The sequence below is a fragment of the Motacilla alba genome, chromosome 15 (assembly GCF_015832195.1).
Source record: "Motacilla alba alba isolate MOTALB_02 chromosome 15, Motacilla_alba_V1.0_pri, whole genome shotgun sequence".
NCBI lineage: Eukaryota > Metazoa > Chordata > Aves > Passeriformes > Motacillidae > Motacilla > Motacilla alba.
Genome location: NC_052030.1, coordinates 11025644 through 11048126, shown reverse-complemented (window position 1 = coordinate 11048126; position 22483 = coordinate 11025644). Strand labels below are relative to the sequence as shown.

The 22483-nt window shown below is 45.0% G+C and overlaps 1 protein-coding gene across 9 annotated transcripts in view; it reads right to left on the bottom strand.

Moving 5' to 3' along the window:
* Positions 1 to 22483, bottom strand: part of KDM2B (lysine demethylase 2B) — a 105970-nt gene that overhangs the window by 56591 nt on the left and 26896 nt on the right. For 5 of the 9 annotated variants that reach the window (XM_038151965.1, XM_038151966.1, XM_038151968.1 and 2 more), the window contains exons 7-9: positions 14248 to 14341; positions 13225 to 13378; positions 4027 to 4142 (exon numbers count right to left, since the gene is read on the bottom strand). In XM_038151965.1, the coding sequence (XP_038007893.1) occupies positions 4027 to 4142; positions 13225 to 13378; positions 14248 to 14341 (364 nt within the window). The other 4 variants (XM_038151970.1, XM_038151972.1, XM_038151973.1 and 1 more) reach the window with 4 other exon arrangements.

Below are 22483 nucleotides of genomic sequence, written 5' to 3'. Positions count from 1 at the left end.
AAAGAGACTCCAACAGTGCTTGAAAAACTTTTAAAGTTTGCCTTATGGAAAAGCATAGAGGGATATGCTCTTTGTGATATCCCTGAACATTTATTAATTATAACGGATGTGAACTGCATTATGTGCACGTCCATGCTCTTTCCATTGTACACTCATAGGCAAATGAACTCTTAAGGGCAGGGGAGGAGGAAAAAGAGAAAGAAGGAAAAAAATTAAAAATGTTCTGTGATGAGTTCGAAGTGTAATATCTGAGACAGACACTGCCAGAGGACTGAATTCCCCACCAGCAGGGAAATACACTGGATCATCTAATAGGCATTTCCAGCTCTAACTTCTGTGATTAATAATTTACAATCCACTGAAAAAAAAAAATTTAATTATTCCTGTACAGCAAGAAAAAATCCTCTCTGGAATATGATCCATTTCTTCAGTTCAAAGTGAAATTATTTTAGAGATTTATATACCCCTCCAAAAACAAAACAAAAACCCTAAGCAAGTAAGACACATGTTTTCCTGAAAAAGTCATAATCTCTTCCACAATGCCCATTAAAATCATTACAAACTCCACTTGTGTTTAATCAATCTAATCACAATATTGAAAAGCAATTTATGACTATTTACAAAATAATTAAGCTAGCCACTTAATATGTTATCTTACATTCCAGGAAACCAAGGGAATAGCAAACACCATCATCTGTGAGTGACCACCTTACGTATATATTCAGAGTGCCCTTGTTCCCACCATCTTCCAGTATTTTAAAGCAGTTAAATTTAGATTAATTGGGGTTAGGTTTGACACATCCTTCCTCTTCAATACTAGAGAGCTGTATCACCCCTGTGCCAAATGATGAATCCCTGCGTGGCATCCTGCTCTGCAGCTCCTCAAGCTGGGCTTGCAGAGAGCTAAACAGCTTGGCCTGTTTGACTGGCTGTTAATTGGCCTCCAGGAAAGCCAGGCTGCAAAATGAGAGTCTCTACGAACTGTAAGGCTGGAGAATATTTGTTTACCTCAATTGCACATTAGGAGCTGTTTCCAACAATAGACATGTTTTTTATTACTCCTTAAAACTATTTTTAAATGGCTACAACCCTCTTAAAAAGTCTCCCAGGGGTATGAGGAATTAAGCTAGAATAAGCATGACAAGTATATAAACTAGGCAATTTTATCAGGCTGTAAATCAGCATTACCATTTCAACCCTGTATTTATTCTTGTCTGAGCTAAGACAATAACAACTACACCTAGCATAAAAATGACTTTGAATATCAGCAATCAAAGATGATTAAACATTACACAGCAGGTTTAAACACAGTGAAACCTCCATAAAATTGCTCTGTGCAAAATGAAGAGGGGAAGCACACCTGTATTACACTTTGATTTGAGTGTAGCAAATTACTTTGTCAATCACATCGTGTAATTTACTTCTGTGCCATACACAATGGAAAGATCAATACTGATGAGAAACTCATTTGCAGTATGCTCACACTGGCAAATTTGGGTGAACTGCACTGTACTGAGTCTGCCAGACCAGCCAGTGTATCAATGGAATTATTGCAACAAAGAAATGACAAAATTTGATTGACAAAGCAAATAATGTAGGACACACCAGAATCCTGTTTTGAAACCATTTCCCCTTCAAGATTCCTGCACGATATTTTTAGTTTTGGAGGAGGGGGGAGTTTATTATTTCTAAATCACAGTATTGATTTTCCTGCCTTTTATCAAACTTCTGTATGCCTTAGCTGCACGGCTTCTGTTTTGTTTCTGTGCAGAAATTCTTGCTATTCTTCAGCTGTTCACACAGTTCTGATTTTATACATCTGCCCACGAGCACAAGTTTGTGAGCACAGGTACAGCCTGTGCGTAACACGTTGCCAGCACACAGCAACATCCAAGTGCTGAAATTGCTTCTGTGAATTCGTGGATATTCTGGGCTGCTGGCTTTCACTGGTCTTTTTTGAAGCACTCCACTACTTTTGCAAGGAAAATGATAAAGAACTACACAGACTTCAAAGAAAATTTAAACAAAAAATGACAAGAGCAAAGGGATTTCCAAATGTTGCAGTGCCCCTGCAGGGTGACAGGACATTTTTCAAGATGCAGATACCCAACTCCCACAACCTCCTCACAGGATCAGTGTGTCAGTAAATTTTAAAAGGCATTTCAGTGTAACTGGCTGGTTAGTTCATAGACGTTACCAAAATATTTGACTGTTATAAGGAGTTTTGCCTGCTGGCATAAAAAGCTTAGAAAATCAAAGCTGTACCCAGCTTCCCAAGGAGAAGGGCCCTGAAGCACAACTGAGCAGCTACAACCCAAGTTGTGTGATCTTGGGTAGCTCAAGTCCCGTGTGAACAAAATGTCCATTTTTATACAACTTAAGGAAAAAAGAGCACTTTCTGCTCATCTTCCCCAAAGACTTCAATGGAAATCACTCATTTCTGGCATTGATCCTCCCTGCCAGTCTCCCCTTCTCCAAGTGAGCTGCCTGTGCAAACATCCTTCCCAGCAACAACACCCTCCCTGCACACCTGCAGTGTACTCCCAGTATGTCCTGCTGGTTCTTATTTGCAGTCACTCTGGAAACCTTCCTGTGCCCAGTACCTCTGCCAGGTGAGCCCCTTCCTGCTCCTGTCTCCAACTTTTCTGCCCAAGTCCCTCTGCACTTCCTTAACACACTTGACACTCTCACCTGTTCAAAGCCAGGCTGAATCCACTCTGGTCTCTACTTCTGCTCTCTGCCACACTCCTCTGTTCTAATTCCCCCAAAATTTCAACTTTTGTCTTCATCTCTCTTCCACTAAGAATTCATTTTTCTGCTTCTCCTCATTAAAGTCACTCCAGGAACCCCACTGCTCCCACCACTGCTTTGCAGAGTGGAGATTACCAGGCCTTGTACCAGCTGGGAAGCCAGGGAGGCTGGGGGGAGGACACCTCACTCCCACTGAGTCAGAGATGAACTTCAAAACAATTTGTATTTGCTCCAGGCCTGTGCACTCTCACTGCAAAGAAAGTAATGTGGGGTGAAAACCAACTTGGAGCAAGACTTGTGTGCCCTCTTGAAGGGGTGAACAACAGTGAACTGCACTGATGTCCACAATACACTATTTTAAGACTTTTTAGTGAAGAAGAATTGCAATTTCCTGCCATTTTGCCCAAATCTCCACTAACACCAGAGCTGGCACCTGTGCCAGTGGTTTATCAGCACTGTCTCAGAGTGAGGTCTCCCAAACAGTCCCCATCTGGATTGCACGTCCCTCTGGTCCATTTTTATATAAGAATGCCACAACGGCCTTGCACAGGTTATTTGACAGCCAACTAAAACAGAGTCACTTCCTTCAGATCCTGCTGCTTTTTGAAGCTCTGTGGATATGATGAGTAGGTGCCCTGTTTATTAACCAAGGATAAAATTGTCACCCCCGACAAAGAGGTGGCACAGTAACTGCCCCAGCCTTTCCCTCAGGTAGGTGCTACAGCCAGGTGAACACCACAACGTTCAGAGCAATGTCCCACCCCAGCCTCTCTGTTCCACGAAATTCTAGCATGGGATCAAGGCACTGTAGTGACTGCCAGTTACAGAAGATGAGATTTCATACACAACGTCTGCACAGCTCTGTCAATTCAGCTGTGGGGAGCAAACCAGCCCGGTGCCATCAATTCTCCAGGGTCAGGCATCCACCCCAGGTGTGCACAGAGAGGTGACAAGCAGAGGGTTACCAAAAATGCTGGTCCAAAGGTCCGTAAAATGCAATATGTTTTTGTGCAAAAGGGAAGGTGTTTTATGGAAGTTTAACAGGCAGACAAAAGACACAGAAGGGACACATCTGTGGGAAGCACATGAGTAAATCCCACTAAAAATAACCAACATTTGAAAGTCTCATTACTTCATGTTTACCTCTTGTTTCAACGACTCTGACACGGAGATCCCGTCAGTTGTTGTTTGTCAGAAGGGAATACGAGGGAGAGACTATGACAGATCACAGTCACAAAGAACTGCTCAGTTAAAAAGAGAATCAAGAATCCTTACCCTTGTTCTGTCCTCAATTTCATAGATGCGAAGCTGCATGGGAACATTAAAGCTATGCAGGATATTTCCACCAAACACCAGAGAATCTACTGGAGTATAAACCGCGTGTATCCACCCTAGAGAGGGAAAGCAAAGAACTGAGAATGCCTCGTGCTACGTAGCATTACAGAGCAATTTAAAATCAAATTTTAACAACCCTCTGAATCCCACTGTGCTGGGGATGAGAGGTAAAGCAGTGAAAGGTTAAATGGGATGCTCACAGCCACACTTCAGGACTAGTCACAGCAGAAGGGCACCTTGTGACGTGCAGTCTTACAACCCTCTGTAAATCAGTTCTATTTATTCCCCCAACACTTACAGTGTTTACTGAGCACACGCAAGTTTATGACTCAACCACGTCCATGACTAAGAAGTAAACTCAGTCTGTTCCATACACTTGGCTCTCAGACTGGCACCTCCAGCATGGCTGAAACCATGTCAGCAGTGGTGGTGGGCCAAGGGTTGTGGAACTGGACTGAGGCACACCAAACTTCCTTCACACTAGCACCACAACACAGCTTCAGAGGTAAAAGATTTCAAATTATTACCAGCCCTCCTTCAGGGGTGAAAGTTTCATCAGCTGCGACCAACTTTCTGAAGTAACCAAGAAATCGTTTTCACTGCAAGCCTCACGTTAAGGGATTTAACATTTCTGGGACTGGAGCTGATGAGACTGTTCTGACCAAATCCTACAAGGGACTGAATTAATTTCACAGGCTCCAAAGAATCTTCTGTCACAACGAAAATCCAGGCACAGCAATTCAAACAGCCACACACCAGCTCTTCTGCCTCTGCATTGTTTGCTTGGTCTGTCAGGAGCTGAAGCTCTGGCTATGCAAGACTGTAGCCTCTGATCTCTGCAGTGAAAAAGGAATTGATCCTGCTAATGATCTGGGACCCACAGAGACCTGACACTTTTTTTCCTCTTCTTTTTAATGAAAAGCATTACAATTTATAAACCAGCAGACAGCAAAGCAACATGGGGGGCAGTCAATTTTCTCCTGACTGTGCAGTACTTTCCATTAAAGCTGTGGCAGCTTTCCCTCACTTCCAGATCAGTGAGGGAGCAGGAAAATGCCATTCAGCCTAGAGGGTTTTCCAGCCAGCAGCCACAAAAGTGCTCCTCCACAACAATTTTTCAACCATAAAGGCCTGCAAAGCTCTATCTGGGAAGTCCTTGAGCCACAGCAGATGGCAGGACTGGGGCTTTCATTTACGGGCATGTTGGTAGGAGAGTGATAGGAAGGAAAAGAAATCAGCACTAGAATTTTCTCCCTGGAAACAGAAGCCCCATCACTCTGGATACATTTTTCTGAATTTCAGAGTGACAGAATGGCAGAGGCTGGAGGGGACCTCTGGAGGTCCAACACTCATGACCACCTAGAGCCAGCTGCACAGAACAGGCTCCAGATGGCCCATGGTGTCTCCTGGGATGAAGAGTCCATAGCCCCTCTGGGCAACCTGTTCCAGGTTTCAGTCAATTTACAGGTCTGACTCCACACACTAAATGCGATGCATATAAAACCAGCGGGTGGCTCATGGCTCTGGCAGCTCTCAGAATTATTCCATCTTTCCTTCTCTGGTCAGCATAATTTCAGTTACAGAGCTCCAGCCTGTTTATTACTTCCAAATCAAGAACAATCAACTGGAGAGGATTTTTTTTTTCATGTAAGGGTAACACTACACAACACACATCAACACTATAAATACTTCACAGCTGAAGTAGTTCAGCACCTCACATGAAATACATCAGTCTGTACTAAGAGAAAACTGCTACAAAAATACATGATCCTCATCCTAGTCTTTGGGAAGGAAAACAGATCCAAGGTCAAGGAAGTTGGGGCCACTGCTTCCACTGGGTAAACAAAGATTTCTGAGGTTGGGGGAGAGAGTGGAAACCATGTGCTGAGGCTAATCTGGGTCCCCAAAGCCAACCCATTGGCAGGGTGCTGAAACAGAGGGCTGGTTTGCGTGACAATCCACCTTAATTGTCAGGTTTAGAGATGAACAATCTGAAACTTGAAAAAGTAAAATGACTTTCATGGCCCCACAAGTGAGTGGTGGCAGAAGACAGCTCAGAACCAGGCACTAACAGCAGAACACTGAGTCCTCAGCACCACTTCCCACAGCAGTTCTCTCCACACAGGTGTCAATGTCCAACCTTAGTGCAGCTGTTATTTTAGTGAAATTATCAACATCATTCAAAATACAATTTGCTACCAAATATTTACAACTTGATTAAAAGGAGTAACCGAGCTGATTCTTGTCCTATTTAAAAGGTTAAAAGGAGATAGCCCTTCATTTAATAATCAATAAAATTAAATCCCATCGATGCAGCTGTTCTTTGTGTGGGTGCTTCCACTGCAACCACACAGTAGCCTTCCCCTACAGATTGTATTTCCTCAGTGAGCATTTCACACTGGAGTGCAGCTGGTTTCATTCTTTCCTGGTCTTTGGGTCTCTCAACACACCTTTCTTGACTTCTCAACGCTACCCCCATGAGATGACAAGGGTTTTTGTGTTAATAACTGCTAGACTTTCTTGGTAGTAGTCCCAATAGTTTTGGGAGAAATGTGGAAGGATCTACCAGTGGCTTGAGCCAATGCTCTAACAAATGGTGTTCCAGACACGACAAACCCTTGCACAGAAAGAATAATGAACACAAATATCATTTCAAGCATCCATTCTTGCAGAGCTGGTACAGTGCAAACTGAAAATCTTCTGTAAAATATCTGAAACAACCTCTGGTTCTGTGGAGAAGATCTTTAATTCCCTACTTGCATTTATAATCCAGGACTAAATATCTTACAAGCAATTAGTACCTCCAGCTCCCAGCTGCTGAATTAACTGAACACCAGGCCCTTCAAGCTGCAAGTATTTCTAATAACAAGACTGAAAATATTGCTGTTAATGACACAGTTGTCAGTAGCAAAACCCTTTAAAACACAGCAATAAAATCCATCAGGATTGGGAAAATAAAAAGAAAAATAAATGAGAGACCAAACAACAAAGTCATCATATAAAGGCCTGGGAAGTCAAATTCCTACCCCTGCCAAGGCAGGGATGATTTCCAGGCATAGCTCTGAGACAGGCACAGGTGATGCCTGTGGGTACCCTCCCCCCCTTGCTGAAGTGCTGAGCTGGGCACACAGCTCAGTCCTGGGGAATCCCAGATTTCCTGCAGTCCATGTGCTCCCACAGGCAGCATCCAGCTCAGCCCCTCTGCAGGACACACCCTGTCACAGGAGTCACCTGCACAGAAAATAGATTTTGGTCACTCAGCTGTGCAGCATTTCAGTCACACTGCATCCCAAAATAGCTTCCACTTGCCTGAGGAACGCACGTGCATAATTGAAACTGCAGAGACACGAGCACCAAGAGGTGGATTCCAGGGACACAGGACAGAACAGGCAAGGTTAAACAAAAAAGATGGGAAAACTGACAAGGTACAAAATCCCAGCCAGACTGGCACAGATGTTACAGAGGAAAAAAAAAAAAAAACCAACACGAAAATCTCTTGTTCTAATAACCAGGCTGTGTATGGAGAAAAACTGGAGGTCAGCATCAGAAAAGTAGAAGTAGGAGGAAAGAGAGATGAGCAGAAAACAGGAAACATTTCCATCAGGGTAATGTATTGTGGAAATGAGCTCTGAGGAAAGAGGAGCTTGGATGGCACATTCAATCCATTCCCACAGCTTAGCTACAGCACGACTCAGAAATAAACTGAGGAGGATGAATGTTCATTGTGACCATTTGCAAACAAAAACACCCATCTTGTCAGCTCCCCAATTACCACGGTTTTTAAAGGGGAAGACAAACCTCCAGAGCAGGAGGTGCTGCACGTATGGGGAAGACAAAAGGACAGCCAAGGGATTTGCTTTAATGTCATCCACACCCCTGCCTCACCTTCACCTGTGCCACTGCATTTTACTGGATGCATTGAAAGTCTGTTGACATTTTAGATCATGTCACCTGTGCTGAACAGCCTGTCATGTCTGCTCCTGTGTGTCTGACTTCCAGCTCTCACAGCACAAACTTCCCACACAGCCCCCAATTCTGACACCTCTGGAGTGAGTGCAGCAGTTCTCTCCTCAGTGACTACTCTGTGCTGCTCACACAAACCCTGCCACTGCTGCACAACCCCCTGTGTTCCATGGCTTCATGTGAGGCAGGAGATAACACCTCACCTCTTGGTAATTGCCTCAAAAACGGAGAAAAAGGCCAAAAATTTAATTTTACCCTTAGTGCTAAAAAAAGCATTGGAATAACATGAGAACAACTGGAATAAGGACTGGAAAAGTCAAAGTCAGTGGAACAAGAAATGATTAATTTTTGTCTGGAAGTCACAAACAAAAGCACCTGCTAAATATTACCTAAAGCTACAATCAAATCCTGCAGATGAGAGGAGGACATTGACTGGGTGGCTTTGAGGACCAGCCAGGAACCAGGAAGATTCTTGCCCGTGGGTGACCTGAAGGTGGAAGCAGCCCAGCCCCGGGGCAGCTCCTGCAGTGCCACTGCCCAGTCCTGCCCAGCACAGCCTCAGGCACGTGGGATAAATGGGATTGGGAGTACAGACACTGCAGTCACTGCTCACAGCCCTCATGTCAAGTCTCAATAAGACCATCCACTTAAGGTTTTTCTGAAGTTGATGGTTTTTATTTCAGCTCCTGGCGATCAATAAGTGCTTTTTCCTTCCCAAAACAATCCTAGTGTATGAAGCCAAGCCAACACTGAGCAGGAATTCTCTTCAGGAGACCCAGAAATGCTCTCAGCTGATTTACAGTTATGAATTATTCCACCACTCCTAAGACACACTTGAATATTTAGATGTTATCATCTCTAGTAAATCAAGAAGGTAAAATTAACAGTAACAAACACTTTTTCTGAACAGTTAAAAGAAAGATATGATCTCATTATCTTTTGAATTTTATAAAACAAGTATTATTAAACATTGCAAACTTGTTAGAAGATTTCAGTGGGCTGCAAATTCCTACCCAAGGATGCAATCATCCATCTGAGAATAATAAAAAAGAATATTAACTTATAAAGCTATGGGGCAAACAGCCTACCAGCTCCAAGCCAAAACCATGGTGCATCTGTTTCCATTAGTAACTGAACTGATATTTTGCCTTGTGATACAGAAGTTGCCACACGTTTTCCTGCAATTCTACAGCAACTTGGGGTGGAAAACATGAAATACATTTGTCTCAAAAATAAAAAGTGACTAAAGAGGTAACCTGAGAGTGGGCACTGCCAGCAAATCAAATCTCAAAAGAAAAATGACTGCATCATAGCAGTGCCCACAAGCAAATCTATCAAGGAAAGATCATGTTTACATTTTTAAAGTTAAGTATTTACTAATTCTGCCCCAGTAGTACAAGTAATACAGCAACTCTCAATCTTAAATTGTTTTTGAGAATGAGGCAGAGCTCGGCATTAGGTACAGAATCAAAAATCCAGCATCATGCTGTCACCTTCCATCTGAAAGCAGACACTCAGAGCAAAAAGCCTCTCCTCTTTGATCCCCTCCACCAATCTTCTTCATCTGGTCCCTGAGGTTCCAGGCACGGAGATTCCATTAGTGTCAGTGGAAGCTCACAGAATGGGAAAAGCTAAAGAGCAACCAAAACCAGCCAGGCAGCTCTGCAGCCCTAGCACAACACCCTGCAAAACATGTACCAGCCAGATTTTAATAGCCTGTCATTCTCCTGCTGCAAGGGCTATGTGCCACCTTCTGGCCCCATCACACAATAATCCATCAAACTCTCACTGGCACAGCAGAGGTGACCTAGGACCACACACTCCTAATAGGCAAAATGCCACTGATAACCACTGAGACAGCATCTGAAACACTTTGAATCCCTGCAAATAGCTGCCTGCAGTCCACACAGAACATCTCTTTCTGTCCACGCTCCTTCCCAAAAACATTCATCTGAGAAAGGTCATTATTTCTGCATTTGACTGGAGACAAGAACTCTGGAGCACTCTCAGGTTACCACAATAATTAAGAGAGACTCTAACAGCATGTTTCCATGCCAAAGGCCCTGAAGTGCAGTACAGAGAACATAAGAAAAATAAAGCAAAACAAACAGCTTACTCCTCAGTGGAACACTGCCAGCTCCCAGGTGAAACACAACTGTTATGAAATTGCATGCAGCAACATGAGAAGTTTGAAGAAGAACCAGAAAGGAACATCACCCAGTTAACAGCAGGTCACCCTGTCTGGATTTTGATCGTAGGAATGTTGAATAAATCAGCACTGTACAAGTTTTCTGCAAGATCTAATGGCAGCCCAACATCTCACCTCTTCCATGGACTCACATTAAAGCTACAGATTTCAAAAGCCTACAGTCAGATCAGAAGACCCAGCCCAAGGCCACTGCCTCTGCCCAGTGACAGAGGCTCAGGAAAAGCAGTTATGCCTTCCTCCCCTCTTGAACCTTCAGCTGGTCTAACATCTTGAATCTAATCTGGCCATAAACCTCAGAATGGCACAATGTGTGTATTTCTCAATCAACAAATAGGCTGCCACCAGTTGCATTAGTGGAAAAGGCCAGGTTCCTAGTTGATTTTATCACTTTAGCACAGCTTTAGCAGGGTTATCATCCTTGATTCAGCAGTGGGAATCAGTAAAGCGGGAGATGAGAACTTGTAACAGTGCAGGGCTCGTGGAGCAGCCCTATGGGGCCACCAGGGTACAGCTGGGCTCCTGCAAGAGTATCCCTCAAAATCCCAGCTTGCTCTCCTCCTCCCCATATTTAGGAGGAACTCCTAAAGTGCTGAAAAATGCACCTAGGCCCATAACAACTCACTGTGCTGATGATACTGGGCTCAATTCCTCCTTGATACCACAGCTGGGATCGTGCTCTCAGTGCTCTGCAGGGTTACAAACACCAGCAGAAATCTACTGGTTTAAAGTTAATCCTGAAAGGATGGTGGCAGTGATGGAGAGGAAAATACCCTGAGGCCCTGGTGAGCACTATCATTATGCCTTCCCTAAGAATGATCCCCATTCTTGTCCACGTGGTTTGTCCTTTTGGGGATTTACTGGATCTACTGCTGATCCCAGATTCTCAGATAAACCTTCCATTTCCCAGCTGACTGTGATTTCACTCCCTCATTTGTCTTCTTACAGTCTTCCCTACTGACTTCACCCTCACAGTGCTATGGTATAACAGCATTTCTAGGACTACTCCCAAAAAATTACTTGAAAGCAGAAGCAGAGCAGGATATTTTATGGGAAAGGTCCCTTGCTGAAGTGTTCCCCATTCACAGCCCAGCACTAATTCCTCTACACTTTCTGTGACCAAACCTGTAATTAGAAGGTAATTCCTCATGGATGAGTTGAGGCTGGTCAAGGGTTTATCAGGCTCAATTGAAAATACAGGACACGCTGGTTTTACAGACATCCATAAACAGAATCTAAACACTAAGAACACTTCTAAAGCACATAAAAACCACTTTCAAACATTAACTAACATGATATGTGCACAAACCAGAGCAAAGAGGTCACAGGAATTGACCTGTTTTACACAGCTGTGCTCAATTCACTGACCTGGAACAGCCTTTAATTAGGCATTTCCATACTCTTAAAACAAAGGCAGAAATAATGCCCTTTCACACAAATAAGAGATTTGCAAAGAAGTTTTCCAAACAACATACAGCAGAGCAAAAATCCTTGAATCTATGAGGTGCTTACAGAGAAATTATTCATAAATGCCTTTCAAATCTGGCATGGAGCCTAAAGTGTCTGAGGTATTGGCATTTCTGTACTTGGGGCTTTCCTAAGAAAACAGAAACTCCAGTCAAAAACCCATTTGGAATCACTTTGTGTCAGCCACCATGTTACAGCTGTGTCCTGTCCAAGCTCCCACAACCTGCAGTGTTCCAGCTGCTGAACATGACTAAACTGACATGCAGAAAGTCTTACTTGTAGGAGGCTTTTCACAGGAGGATGGAGATAAATAGAAGATGCAGTAATGGGATCTAAGCAAACAGCACAGCCACACTCAAACACCCAGTTCAAACAGTAACGGCACATTCTGACCTGTTTCAAGGCAAGATCTAATTCCTCTAACAGATTAACTCCTCCACCCTCAAAGTCATTTTGTCTGTCATCTCCCAGGCTGATTCTTACCAAATACTTACAAATGTGCACATTTGTGGCCTTCAATTGATCCTAACAACACTCCCCAGATGAGAAGAACACTGTCCCTGTCTCTGCATGACCTGCATTGTCTCTTGTTTCTAGGGTTAAAAAATAATAATCCCATCTCCACAGAGTAATAATTCCAGAGCTGAAAAACTACCAGCCTGCCTTTCTGTCATGTAGAAAATCTACCTATGTTTATTTCCCTGGTAAGATCCAATAGACAGAGGCAATGTGTTAAATAATTATAAACAAACTTACAGTTCCATAATAGTCACAGAAAGCAAAGTCTGATACAATCTTAAATGAGGGCTGTTACACATCCCACCATCCTCCTTCCAGTTTAGGTAGGAGCTGAAAGGGCTGAAGCATCAGCCTTCAAAGCAACAACTATTTGGTGGCTTTGCAGGACGAGCCTGGATCATGCAACACAGCTACTGAGGTGGGCAGCAGTGTAAAACTGAGTGTGGCTGGGCTGCTGGAAGGTGTCCAGATTCAGCACCATCTGAACAGTTATGACAATGAAGCTGTTTCCCCAAGAAGCAACCTGAGGGAGCACAGCAGCTGCTCTCCCATGGACTGGAATCTCTCTTTGAGTTCCACCAAGACCCACCTCTGGCTACAGATAGAGGCAAAGATGCAAGTTACTGAACTGCAGGTGAAACCTGCCAGAAGAGATCACAAAAAGAGAAAACTGTCTTTCCCAGAAAGCTAACAGCAGCAGTCAGTACAGCTCTGATGAGAAGTGGTGAACTGACAGCTCCAGAGCCCCAGCTCCGCTCTCCTTTCTCCCAGTACACACACACAATCACTGCACACACTTCCTCACAGTACATTTTCCAGCAGTCTTAATTTCTGTAAAATTACTCACATTTAGTCCCTGGCCTTTCTTCTGCCACAGCAAATAAAGAGGTCAGTATGGGGTTTAGGTGTGAAGAATTGTTTTACACAGAACTGTTAGTAAAGCACAATCCCAGTCATTCCAGAAGGTTAGTTAACAGGGATACCTGAAGGAATGAAGAATGTGTAGCCTTGTTTCAGCTCAATTCTTTGGCATCGTTCCACCCTGTCTCCCAGAAAGATATCACTTTGCTTTCCTGAGAGAACCCATTCTTCGTAAAGTTCTAGATTCTGCAGAGTAGGTGGAATCAGCCAGAAGATCTAAAAACAAAATGAAGATTTAATTATTACCAACACTCAACAAAAAGAAACTCCACCAAGAAACTCCACCAAGGCTGCAGTGTGTTAGGCAGATGAGCTGCTTTCTGCATGAAACACTTGTTTTCCAGGTGTTGTACACAGAGGCACACACAGACAGCAGCAGCAATTAGCCCACGTGCTGAAGTGCCTGGGTAACTGTCACTTGTCATCTCTCTCCCAGAAATATCTTACTCAGAAGCTGCCTGTGGTTTACCTGCAGTTCAGAACAGTGTGTTGGTACAGAGAGGAACAGGAGCTGTACCACTGACTGACTTCAGTTCCCACCGTACACTGGCCACACCACAACTGGGAAAAACATCCTAAACCAGGAAAGATGGCAACACAGCTCTACATGCTGTGTATTTTAAGGCTTCTGTATCCTTTAATGTTTCAGTTCTGGCTTATTGTGCTGTACACACCAAAGAAACATGGAATCTCTAAAAGGAACAGAAGCTTTAGCTACAGAGACTACAGAGTTACAGAGTGAGGGCACTCTGACCCAACAAGGGTACACAGTGCCACCTCTCTCTGCAAGATACTTGTGGACCACAACAACAGGGAGCCTAAAAGCACCACCACCAGCAAATAACACATCTGGTATTCCAAATAAATCACTTGTTTGTTTCATAACGGTGACTGGTGCCCTTCTAGTTCAGTAAACTCTGTGTGTATCAACAAAGCTGATGAAACAGTCTGATCACTGGCTGATCCCCTCGAGAAAAAAAAAAAATAAAGGAGAAAGAAAGGGAAAAAAAAGAAAAGAAAGCAACCCCTCCACTCTGTAAGAGGCACAGAGAAATAAAACCAAATATCAAAAAAGGTTCACCTACCTTCCCCCCACGGAAAACGTGATACCACACTGAAGTGCCACCAAAATCAATATGAAAATCAGTGAAGCATCCTTTCACACTCATCAAACAGTACCTGCAAGCAGAGTGAAGGACAAAAATGAATCAGTCTGAAACAGTATTTTTCACATCTTAATTTGCAGAGGTTAACTGCCTGTGCAATGCTGCTTCCACCAATTAAGTTTCTGCATTTACAGTACAGGAATTTGTCTCATGAAGGTAACAAGGTTTCTGCTGAAAAACGCGTCTCTCCGTGTCTGAGTTTGCTGTTCCTACAAGAGGAATTAAAGCTTCCAGAGTTAGGGAATAGAAAAACATTAAAAGTTAGGCTGTTCGGAAATATTTCTTATGGCACTGCCAGTCCCTGGGGTGATCTGTTTAATGCTCTCCTTCATCGCTTCAGAGACACAACCTTCACCAGAAGTTGTACACAAATTGCTGCAAAGTTTTGAAAAATCTAATTCGCTTATAAATCCTCCTGAATGTTCTTTACCTACTTGCTACTCATGCCATTTTTGCAAGGATTAGGGGACAGAAACCTCATTTGGCAAACTAACTCCTTTTTGTTCACATTTCTAGGCATTCTGCATCAAAATACATAAAGGACCCAGCCGGCAGCCACACTAACTATCAAATCCACTATTTTTTACGCCGTCTTGATACAGGATTTGAGCAGTTTAAAGTCTGCATTGCTGGAAAAGACACAAGAGCTGTGGTCTGGCTGCAGGAATCTCCAGCCTGCAGCCACCATCTGTAACTAATGGCCGAATCACAGCCGCCCTCCTCACTGTAGGCACCTTTGCAAACGCAGGAAACACACACCACTTAACCCACTAACCTCTTTTCCTTGTTCCGGTCTCCGTTTCATGGCTTTTTTTTTTTTTTTTTTTTGGTTTGGTTTGGTTTGGTTTTTAAGGGGAGTTATGGAAACACTACCGGAAGGGGATTTGTTGTTTTTTTTTTTCTTTAAAAAAAAAAAAAAAAAGGAAAGGAAAAAAAAAAAAAAAGGTTTGATTTAAGTGTGTCTTTTTCTGCTCACATTCAGGTAGGAGAAGCTCAGCAGTATGCAGCCGGCGTGCAGAAGTCCCTGTAGATGATAGGCTGGGAAGGACCTTACCATGTGTCTGCAGAAGGCTGGCAAATCAGAGCCACTCTGGGTCCATAAGAGCCGCTGCCTAGCAACCACATCCCGAGCCGGAGTTGACAGAATGATACGCAATGCTGTCATGAAGACAGTCAATTTGTGGGCTTCAAAAAAGGTCCTGCGCCTTCATCTCACAATTAAAACCTCTCCTTGTGCAATTACACGTCTCTCCTCTTGCCCACTCTGGAATTTTTTAAATTTTTTTTTTTAATCCTTCAGAAGCAGGAAGAAGCTTTTGCTGCCCCTGGGGTATTTCAGATGCTTCAAAAATCACAGCTAGCCAAGAAGCTGTCTACACTCTCAATATGCTCCATTTCAAAATATGAGTCCTTCCCTCCCAAACACTTTTTTTTAAAAATTCTCCTTTTATGTTTTCTCTACCAAGATGTTGTTGATTACAAGTCAGATAGAATTTAAAAACAATAAAAGAAGCCCAGAAAGGAAGTTGCCTTTCTTCCAGCCAAACTGCAAAAAGTCACAGATTGAATAATTATTGCTCATTAGGAAAAAAAAATCAGCATAGAAATTCTCAGCTTGTAAGCAGTGCTGAGTATTAAGAAGTTCATGTTGTTTTAAAGTAAAAAATTCAAATCCTTATGGAGTCAATTATTTTCAGTTTGCAGAAGGCCAGATAAAAAAATACATCACACTAACAACAAAAATTTTCTAGACAGTGCTACCTATCAACAGTCACCCCCTGAATTAAGATATTCTGGAAGAGCAAACATGGCCTGGGCATCAGCTGGTTTTAGCTATTCCTCAGTAGTCAATAACCTAAACCCGAAGCAGGCAAACTGTTTATGTTCAGAGAGGTAATAACAGGATTGAATCCTCTCAAATCAAAGCGCTTAAAATTTAGTTTTGTGAGAAAACACCAAAGCAGGTACGACTGTGAACATGCAACTGTTTCTTTTCCTTGTTTTTCCCCATTTTCCCCTCTGTTTTCTTGAAACTCCTCTAAACACAATTTCCACTCCAGTAAAGGTGGTTTTAGTGAAAGAGTCACTGATGGCGATTAATAAAAACCTGCAAAGCATTTGGAAAATAAAGTGGTTTTCTTTCCATCCACAAACAAACCATGCCTTAATTTATGCTGTTAATCTCCCAGGCCTGCTTTTGTCCAAACCCAACAGCTCCCGGCCGGCTCAGGAGCCTGCGGGAGGATCTTCCGCCATCCAGCTCTCTCCCTGGTTGCCAGAGTCTGGCACAATGCCTTTGCATTGACCTCTACAGCTTCCTCTTCCAATGTACACCGCAGTCACATGGTCCCAGCACACTCCATGCCACTGCTAATCTCAGGCACCGCTCGGCTCCAGCCCCAGCCAGCGGCTTCTCATCACCAACAGCTGCTAATTTGGGGAACCACTCAACTTTTCAGGGTTTTCTGTAACAACGGTGGGGGAAAAAAAAAATTGAAAAGAGGGGGGGAAAGCCCTAACACAGCATCCACGTTGAAAGAAATCTAGGAAATGCATCCCACTGTGTGCTGTGGCCACAGTGCTCCGGGCCAATGCAGGTACAGTGGCTCCAGGAACACAATCCCACATCAGGCATGGGGAGACAACCTGACCAGAGTTACACCCTGAAAACACAAGCAACCCAAAAGATGCCCCAAGTTGAATATTTTCACAACTGCTACCACATCCAACCCCTGCACACTCCACTTTATCTCCCTGCACAGCCTCAGTCAGGGTTTTAAAACACGCAGCTGCTTGTAATCGGTTGGGGGGGGAGCTTCCCTTCCCTACTGAAGAGTTTGGTTTGTGTTCTCCACAAGCCTGAAATTTGTCCAGTTAATGTATTGTTATTTTGGAAGAAGGATTTATTATGTGGAAAGAAGGGGAACATCCCCCTCCCACCCTCCCCCCCCCCCCCCCCCACCCCCCCAAAGAAAGGAAAAAGGAAAAAAAAAGAAAACCAACAAAATAACCCTACAAACATCAGGGAAATTTCTTAGAGAAATGATGCGAAGAAATATGGAGTAACCTGCAAACTCACGAGGAAGAACAAACACAGAGATCCAAAAAAAGAGAGGGAGATGATACAAATGAAGCTAAACCACTAAGCAAACACAGCGAGCTGGGAACACAGGAACAACACAGACACCGCTCCATAAACCAGCGCAGAGCCCACACTCCCAGGCAAACCCACAATGCACTCGCCACGCATCGCTACAAACCCGCAAGCAAACAGAGAAACAAAGACAGCGAGAGCCGCGCCGGGATGCGAAGGCAGCGCCGGGCAGGGCAGGCAGCGGCAGCGTTCATGCACATGGGCCCGGCGAGACGCGAGCGGCGCACAGGCAGCAGCGTTACCCTGAGCTCAGCTCCTTCTCTCCCGCAATAGGCACCGCGCACCATACGGCTCTATTCCCTCTGGCATTGCGAGGGCTCCCCTGCCACTGAGCTCAGCCCATAAACCACTCCCAAACCCCAGCAGAGGCTTCTGTTTTTTGTTCGGGCCAATGAGAAAAGTATAGCTCACTCTTCCTTCCTCCCAGGAGCAGCGCCGGCTGGTTGAAATCCCTGAGCCTGAAACCGAATACCACAGACCCATGAGCCAACTGCAAGTGCCAGCGCGGGGAAAGGCGCGGGCCTCGCTCGCCATCCCCGGGCGGGAGCGCCGCTCCGGGTGCCGGGGGAGAGCGGCCCCCGGCAGCATCCCGGCACCGCGGGGGCCCTCCTGCCGGGCCTGCGAGCGGGCTGCCAGGAGGCAGCGGGAACAAAGGCTACCTCGGGGCGCCTCGGCCCGCACCGACAGCGCTCCCACACTGGGGCCCTGCAACTGGAAGCCACGAATTGCTCCGCAAGACAAAAGAAACCACTGTCACCCGGGAGGCACCGGCCCGGCTGCCGCCCCCACCCTCGCCTCACCGGGCAGCGACCGGCCCCGCCGCTGCGGGGAGGGCCCGGCTGCCCCGCGGGGATGAGCCCCAGCATCTCCTCACGGAGGGCCCCGGCTTCCCTAGGGGTGAGCCCTGGCTGCTCCTGCGGGGATGAGCCCGGCTTTCCTCAAGGATGACCCCCGCTCCCCCTTAGGGATGACGAACCCCGGCTCCCCGCGCTCCGCAGTACCGGACCAGCCCTGCCCGGGGAAGGCCGCTCGGAGCCGGCCGGAGCGGGCCCAGTGCCCGTGCCCTGCCGGGACCAACCTTCGCCCCGTCCCCCTCCTGGGGAGCGGTACCGAGCGCTCCCAGCCCCGGGGAACGAACCAAATCGTCACACCCCGCGGTCACCACACCCCGCGCACTTCAAACGCACATGAAAGGCCCGGCTCCTGGCCCGAGGGAGTTACGGTCCGAGTCAGCCACACAGAAACAACAGCCGAGATTAAGAGAAGCCAGTTTTCTGCCCTGCACCGAAGAGTTTGTGAAGTGCCTGCAAATCACACTCTCAGACCACACTGGCACCAAAGCAAGCGACAACACTTCCCTCGTCGCATCCCTGCCCGCTCCCAGCCCCGGTGGAAAACCAAGGCTATGAGGGGTGGGCTCGGATTTTTAATTTTTTTTCCCCCACCACAGTGAACTGAACCAAGCCAGCAACTCACTGCGAGCCAGGCTATCTGCCCCTGGAACAGCAGTTTGGTGTCTGTGAGAGCACAGCTCATTTCTTCATCCCGTGACAAGGCTGTTCAGCTCCAGGGCCACCACAAACTGTTGTAAACACTGGTGGTTATTTGAGTTACATGTGTGATGCTGCTCCTCCACGTTCTACCTGAAGGAGGATTTGAGACTCGTGCACTGATCTGAAGACATCACATTTTATTTACTCTACTAGCTTGGAAAGTCTTAACGAACACGCACTTCTTGGTGTAAATTTTTTTGCTGAATTCTATTTATAGAGGTTTTGTATCAAAAGCAATCCACAAATGGCATACAAAGTGCAGACAAGTCTCTCACATGTGTAAACCAGTGCCAGGTTGCCTTGTGGGACCTGCGAGCTCCCTCGATTCCCTGTCTCCAGAGGCACCCTCAGCTTCTAATTAGACCACAGCTCAGCAGAGCATTTTAGCATCTGTTTAAATCCATCCCTACTTAGTAAAGGAATGAATAGAAAGGAACGGATGGCTGAACAACAGCCTGGGAGAGGGAGAATAGGGCTGAGGACATGCTAACAGAGCAGCATTCCTTTGTGAACAGGTAGATGTTTCACACAACATACCCCGTCCTTAACTGAAGGCAGCATCATTATAGAGACCTATTACAGCAGTGCTTAGATATTTAAAGTAATAGAAAGAATTTTGAAGGTAAAAAGGATGTTGCAGTGACCAAAGCTTTCATTTTCATTTGTTCCACAGCACAAATATTACCAAGTTCTTAGAAATTCCTGGTACTGTTTCATGTCCTGAACAGTAGATATTCACTGCCACTGCATTGCAAATTATCTTGCAAGGCTACAAACCTAATAAAGAGGATAATAATTTCAGCAGGGCTATCTCTTTTGACAAATGAAAAATCAAATTAGTACTTTTTTTTTTTTGTTTGTTTTTTTGGTTGACTCAGCTTTATCCAGATTGCTTCAGTTCTGGATAAATTTAAACAGAAAAACAAATCTCAGCTTGTTTTAGCTACCTGAAAATGGTATTGGTGATATAACAAGCTTCTGCCCCTAAAAGCTGGTGGTAAAATATCATTGCCTTTTCCTGCTGGCTCTTGGTTACACAGCATCTTCCCACTCTCATCCAGGATCCCATGTCTGCGGGACTTTTCTCAGGAACTTGCACCCTGGGATGTGAAAGAGGGGGCATAAACTATTGCCCCACTTAATTCAGTCCTCTAAGGCTCCTGTGAGGTAAGCAGCCATTTATCTACAGGCAGAAAAATAACTTCATTACCCAGAATTTTTTGAGAAGTGAATGGTGCGAGTCCAAGCGCGGGGCAGGGTGGGCTCCGGCGCGCGCGGCGCTCTGCTAACCGAAGCAGCAGATGGAGCGTTCTCTAACTTCACTCCCAGCACGGAACTCGACGTGCAGGAGCCAAGACAGACATTTGTGTCTGGTAATGCCATCTGTGTCTGCGAAACTGCAGCGCTCTCGCTGGAGTGCTTTTTGTTTGTAGGGAACACGTTAATGGTGGGGATGGCATACTGCAAACTCTCAGAATTATGGGAACGCTCAGAACGAGAAAGGAATGAATCGATCCCATTTCTGAGCAACAACAGTCATTAATAAAGCATATGAATATAGATGATTCACGTAAAAGAATGGGCAGTGTGAAGCATGTGACAGCACTGACTTGTGGCTCCACAACAGAACCTGATTTCCTTAATAAGGGCTCAAACCCTCTGGATACTCACAGCAGTAACTGGGACCAGATCTCTACAAGAAAGGGTCAAGTTGAATTCCCAAAGATGGAGAAAGCCAATCTCTTGAGGAGTTCATCTTTAAACCAGACATGCTCATGGAAGAGCAATCTCTTTGAGAGTCACTGAGCACACAGAAACCACTTCTACTTCAGGACAGCCCCTGCCTGAACTGCAGACAGTCAAAGTTCAGAAGGTAATTTTTAGGAGTGGCATCATTTTACGCTCACACCATTCTTACACTCCTGCCAGGGCATCAATGCCAGCACTCAACAGCAGATAGGTTACTGAGAGCCAGCGGTCTGTCTTCGTCCTGATCTGGTACAGCTTCTCTTGTGCTCACAGACTGTCACTGTTTGTTACTGGTTTTGTCTTTGTGGCTTCTTCAGACTGATGAGGGGTTTGTGCCAACAGCGCTGTAAATCATCCTTCTCTAGTCTTTCTGTGAGATGACACTCAGCAGCTACATCCTCATCACTCCAGCTGCATCACCCTCGCCTTTAACACTCATGCCTGGTAACTCCTTTTCCCAACATCAAACTCTATTGTCACATTTCAAGTGTTCACAGTCTTTCAGTGTTTAGTTTCCCTGTACCTATCACATCTACTAGTTTATCAAGCTGTCAACCTCCACCTTCCCTTTGCCAGTGACAGCAACCTCCACGGCTCCGTGTCTGCTTCTTCATCAGCCATCTCCTGCCTTCCTACCAGGCCACGCTCCACAAATGGGAAAAACTCCATGTCAAAATCTGTTGATTTGGTACATTTCTAAAGTCCCTTTGAAACCTACCATCTGGCATTTCATGATGCAAGTAGTGAACTGCAAGCATATAGTCTGCTTCTTCTGCTAAATTCTGTTAGTCATGTTGCTACCTTATCCTTCAAACCATCTCTGCCTTGCTCTGTTTACTTGCTACATCTTTTTCAGCATCTGGAGTGTGCCTGCTCTAGGAGAGGAATCGTTTCCTTTACTTTTTGCCTTGTACCATCCATGAATCCTTAGGCCCTGAATCATGATTCAGTTTCTTAGCTCTGGCAAATTATAAATAATGTTATTTAGCTGACTAACCACTTGAGAGGCAAGTGCTGCTCTGCTGCTGGTTTATTGTGTGACCTCAGGCGTGTCACTTAGGACATTTCCAAATGCATGGAGACTCCAATCCACATCCAGTTGTTACCCTAATGAGCAGTTTGATCTTTTCAAAATGTAGGAGTATCTTTAACTTCCACTGAAATCTGTGGTGCTGAGCATAATCCCCAATGTCTGTCACAGAGTCTCTTCTTTTTTGGAGACCTTTACCTTCCAAAATGTTTATTTTTACAGAACAAGAGTAAATGCTACATATCACTTCCTGGCTGCACACTCCTTTGTATCTGTTAGTACCAATCTATTTTACAGTTTGGAAGGAGTTCTGAGTGATTTGCAGAACACCAGAGGTCGGTTCAACAGCAGAGCCTGGGATGCTGCCAGCGTTCAGTCTGGCCAATAAAACAGAAACAGCAGTGAAGGGCTTCCAGGATTACCTGGTGTTCATCAGCCATACAGGTCATTACATCATTAAAGGAACCCCTGTCTCAGCTGTACTCATGCCCATTAAACTTGCAGTGCACATTTTGAGGCCCCCAAATAGTTCCTTTTCCCCATCACCACGTAAAAAGTTTCAAGGAAGATATTAAAGCAGAAGAAAAAGCAAGGTGAGCCTATGCTGGCCCAGAACCTAGAGCTGAGCTAGGCAGAACCAGGACAAACTGCTCTTGTGTTCAGTCCCAA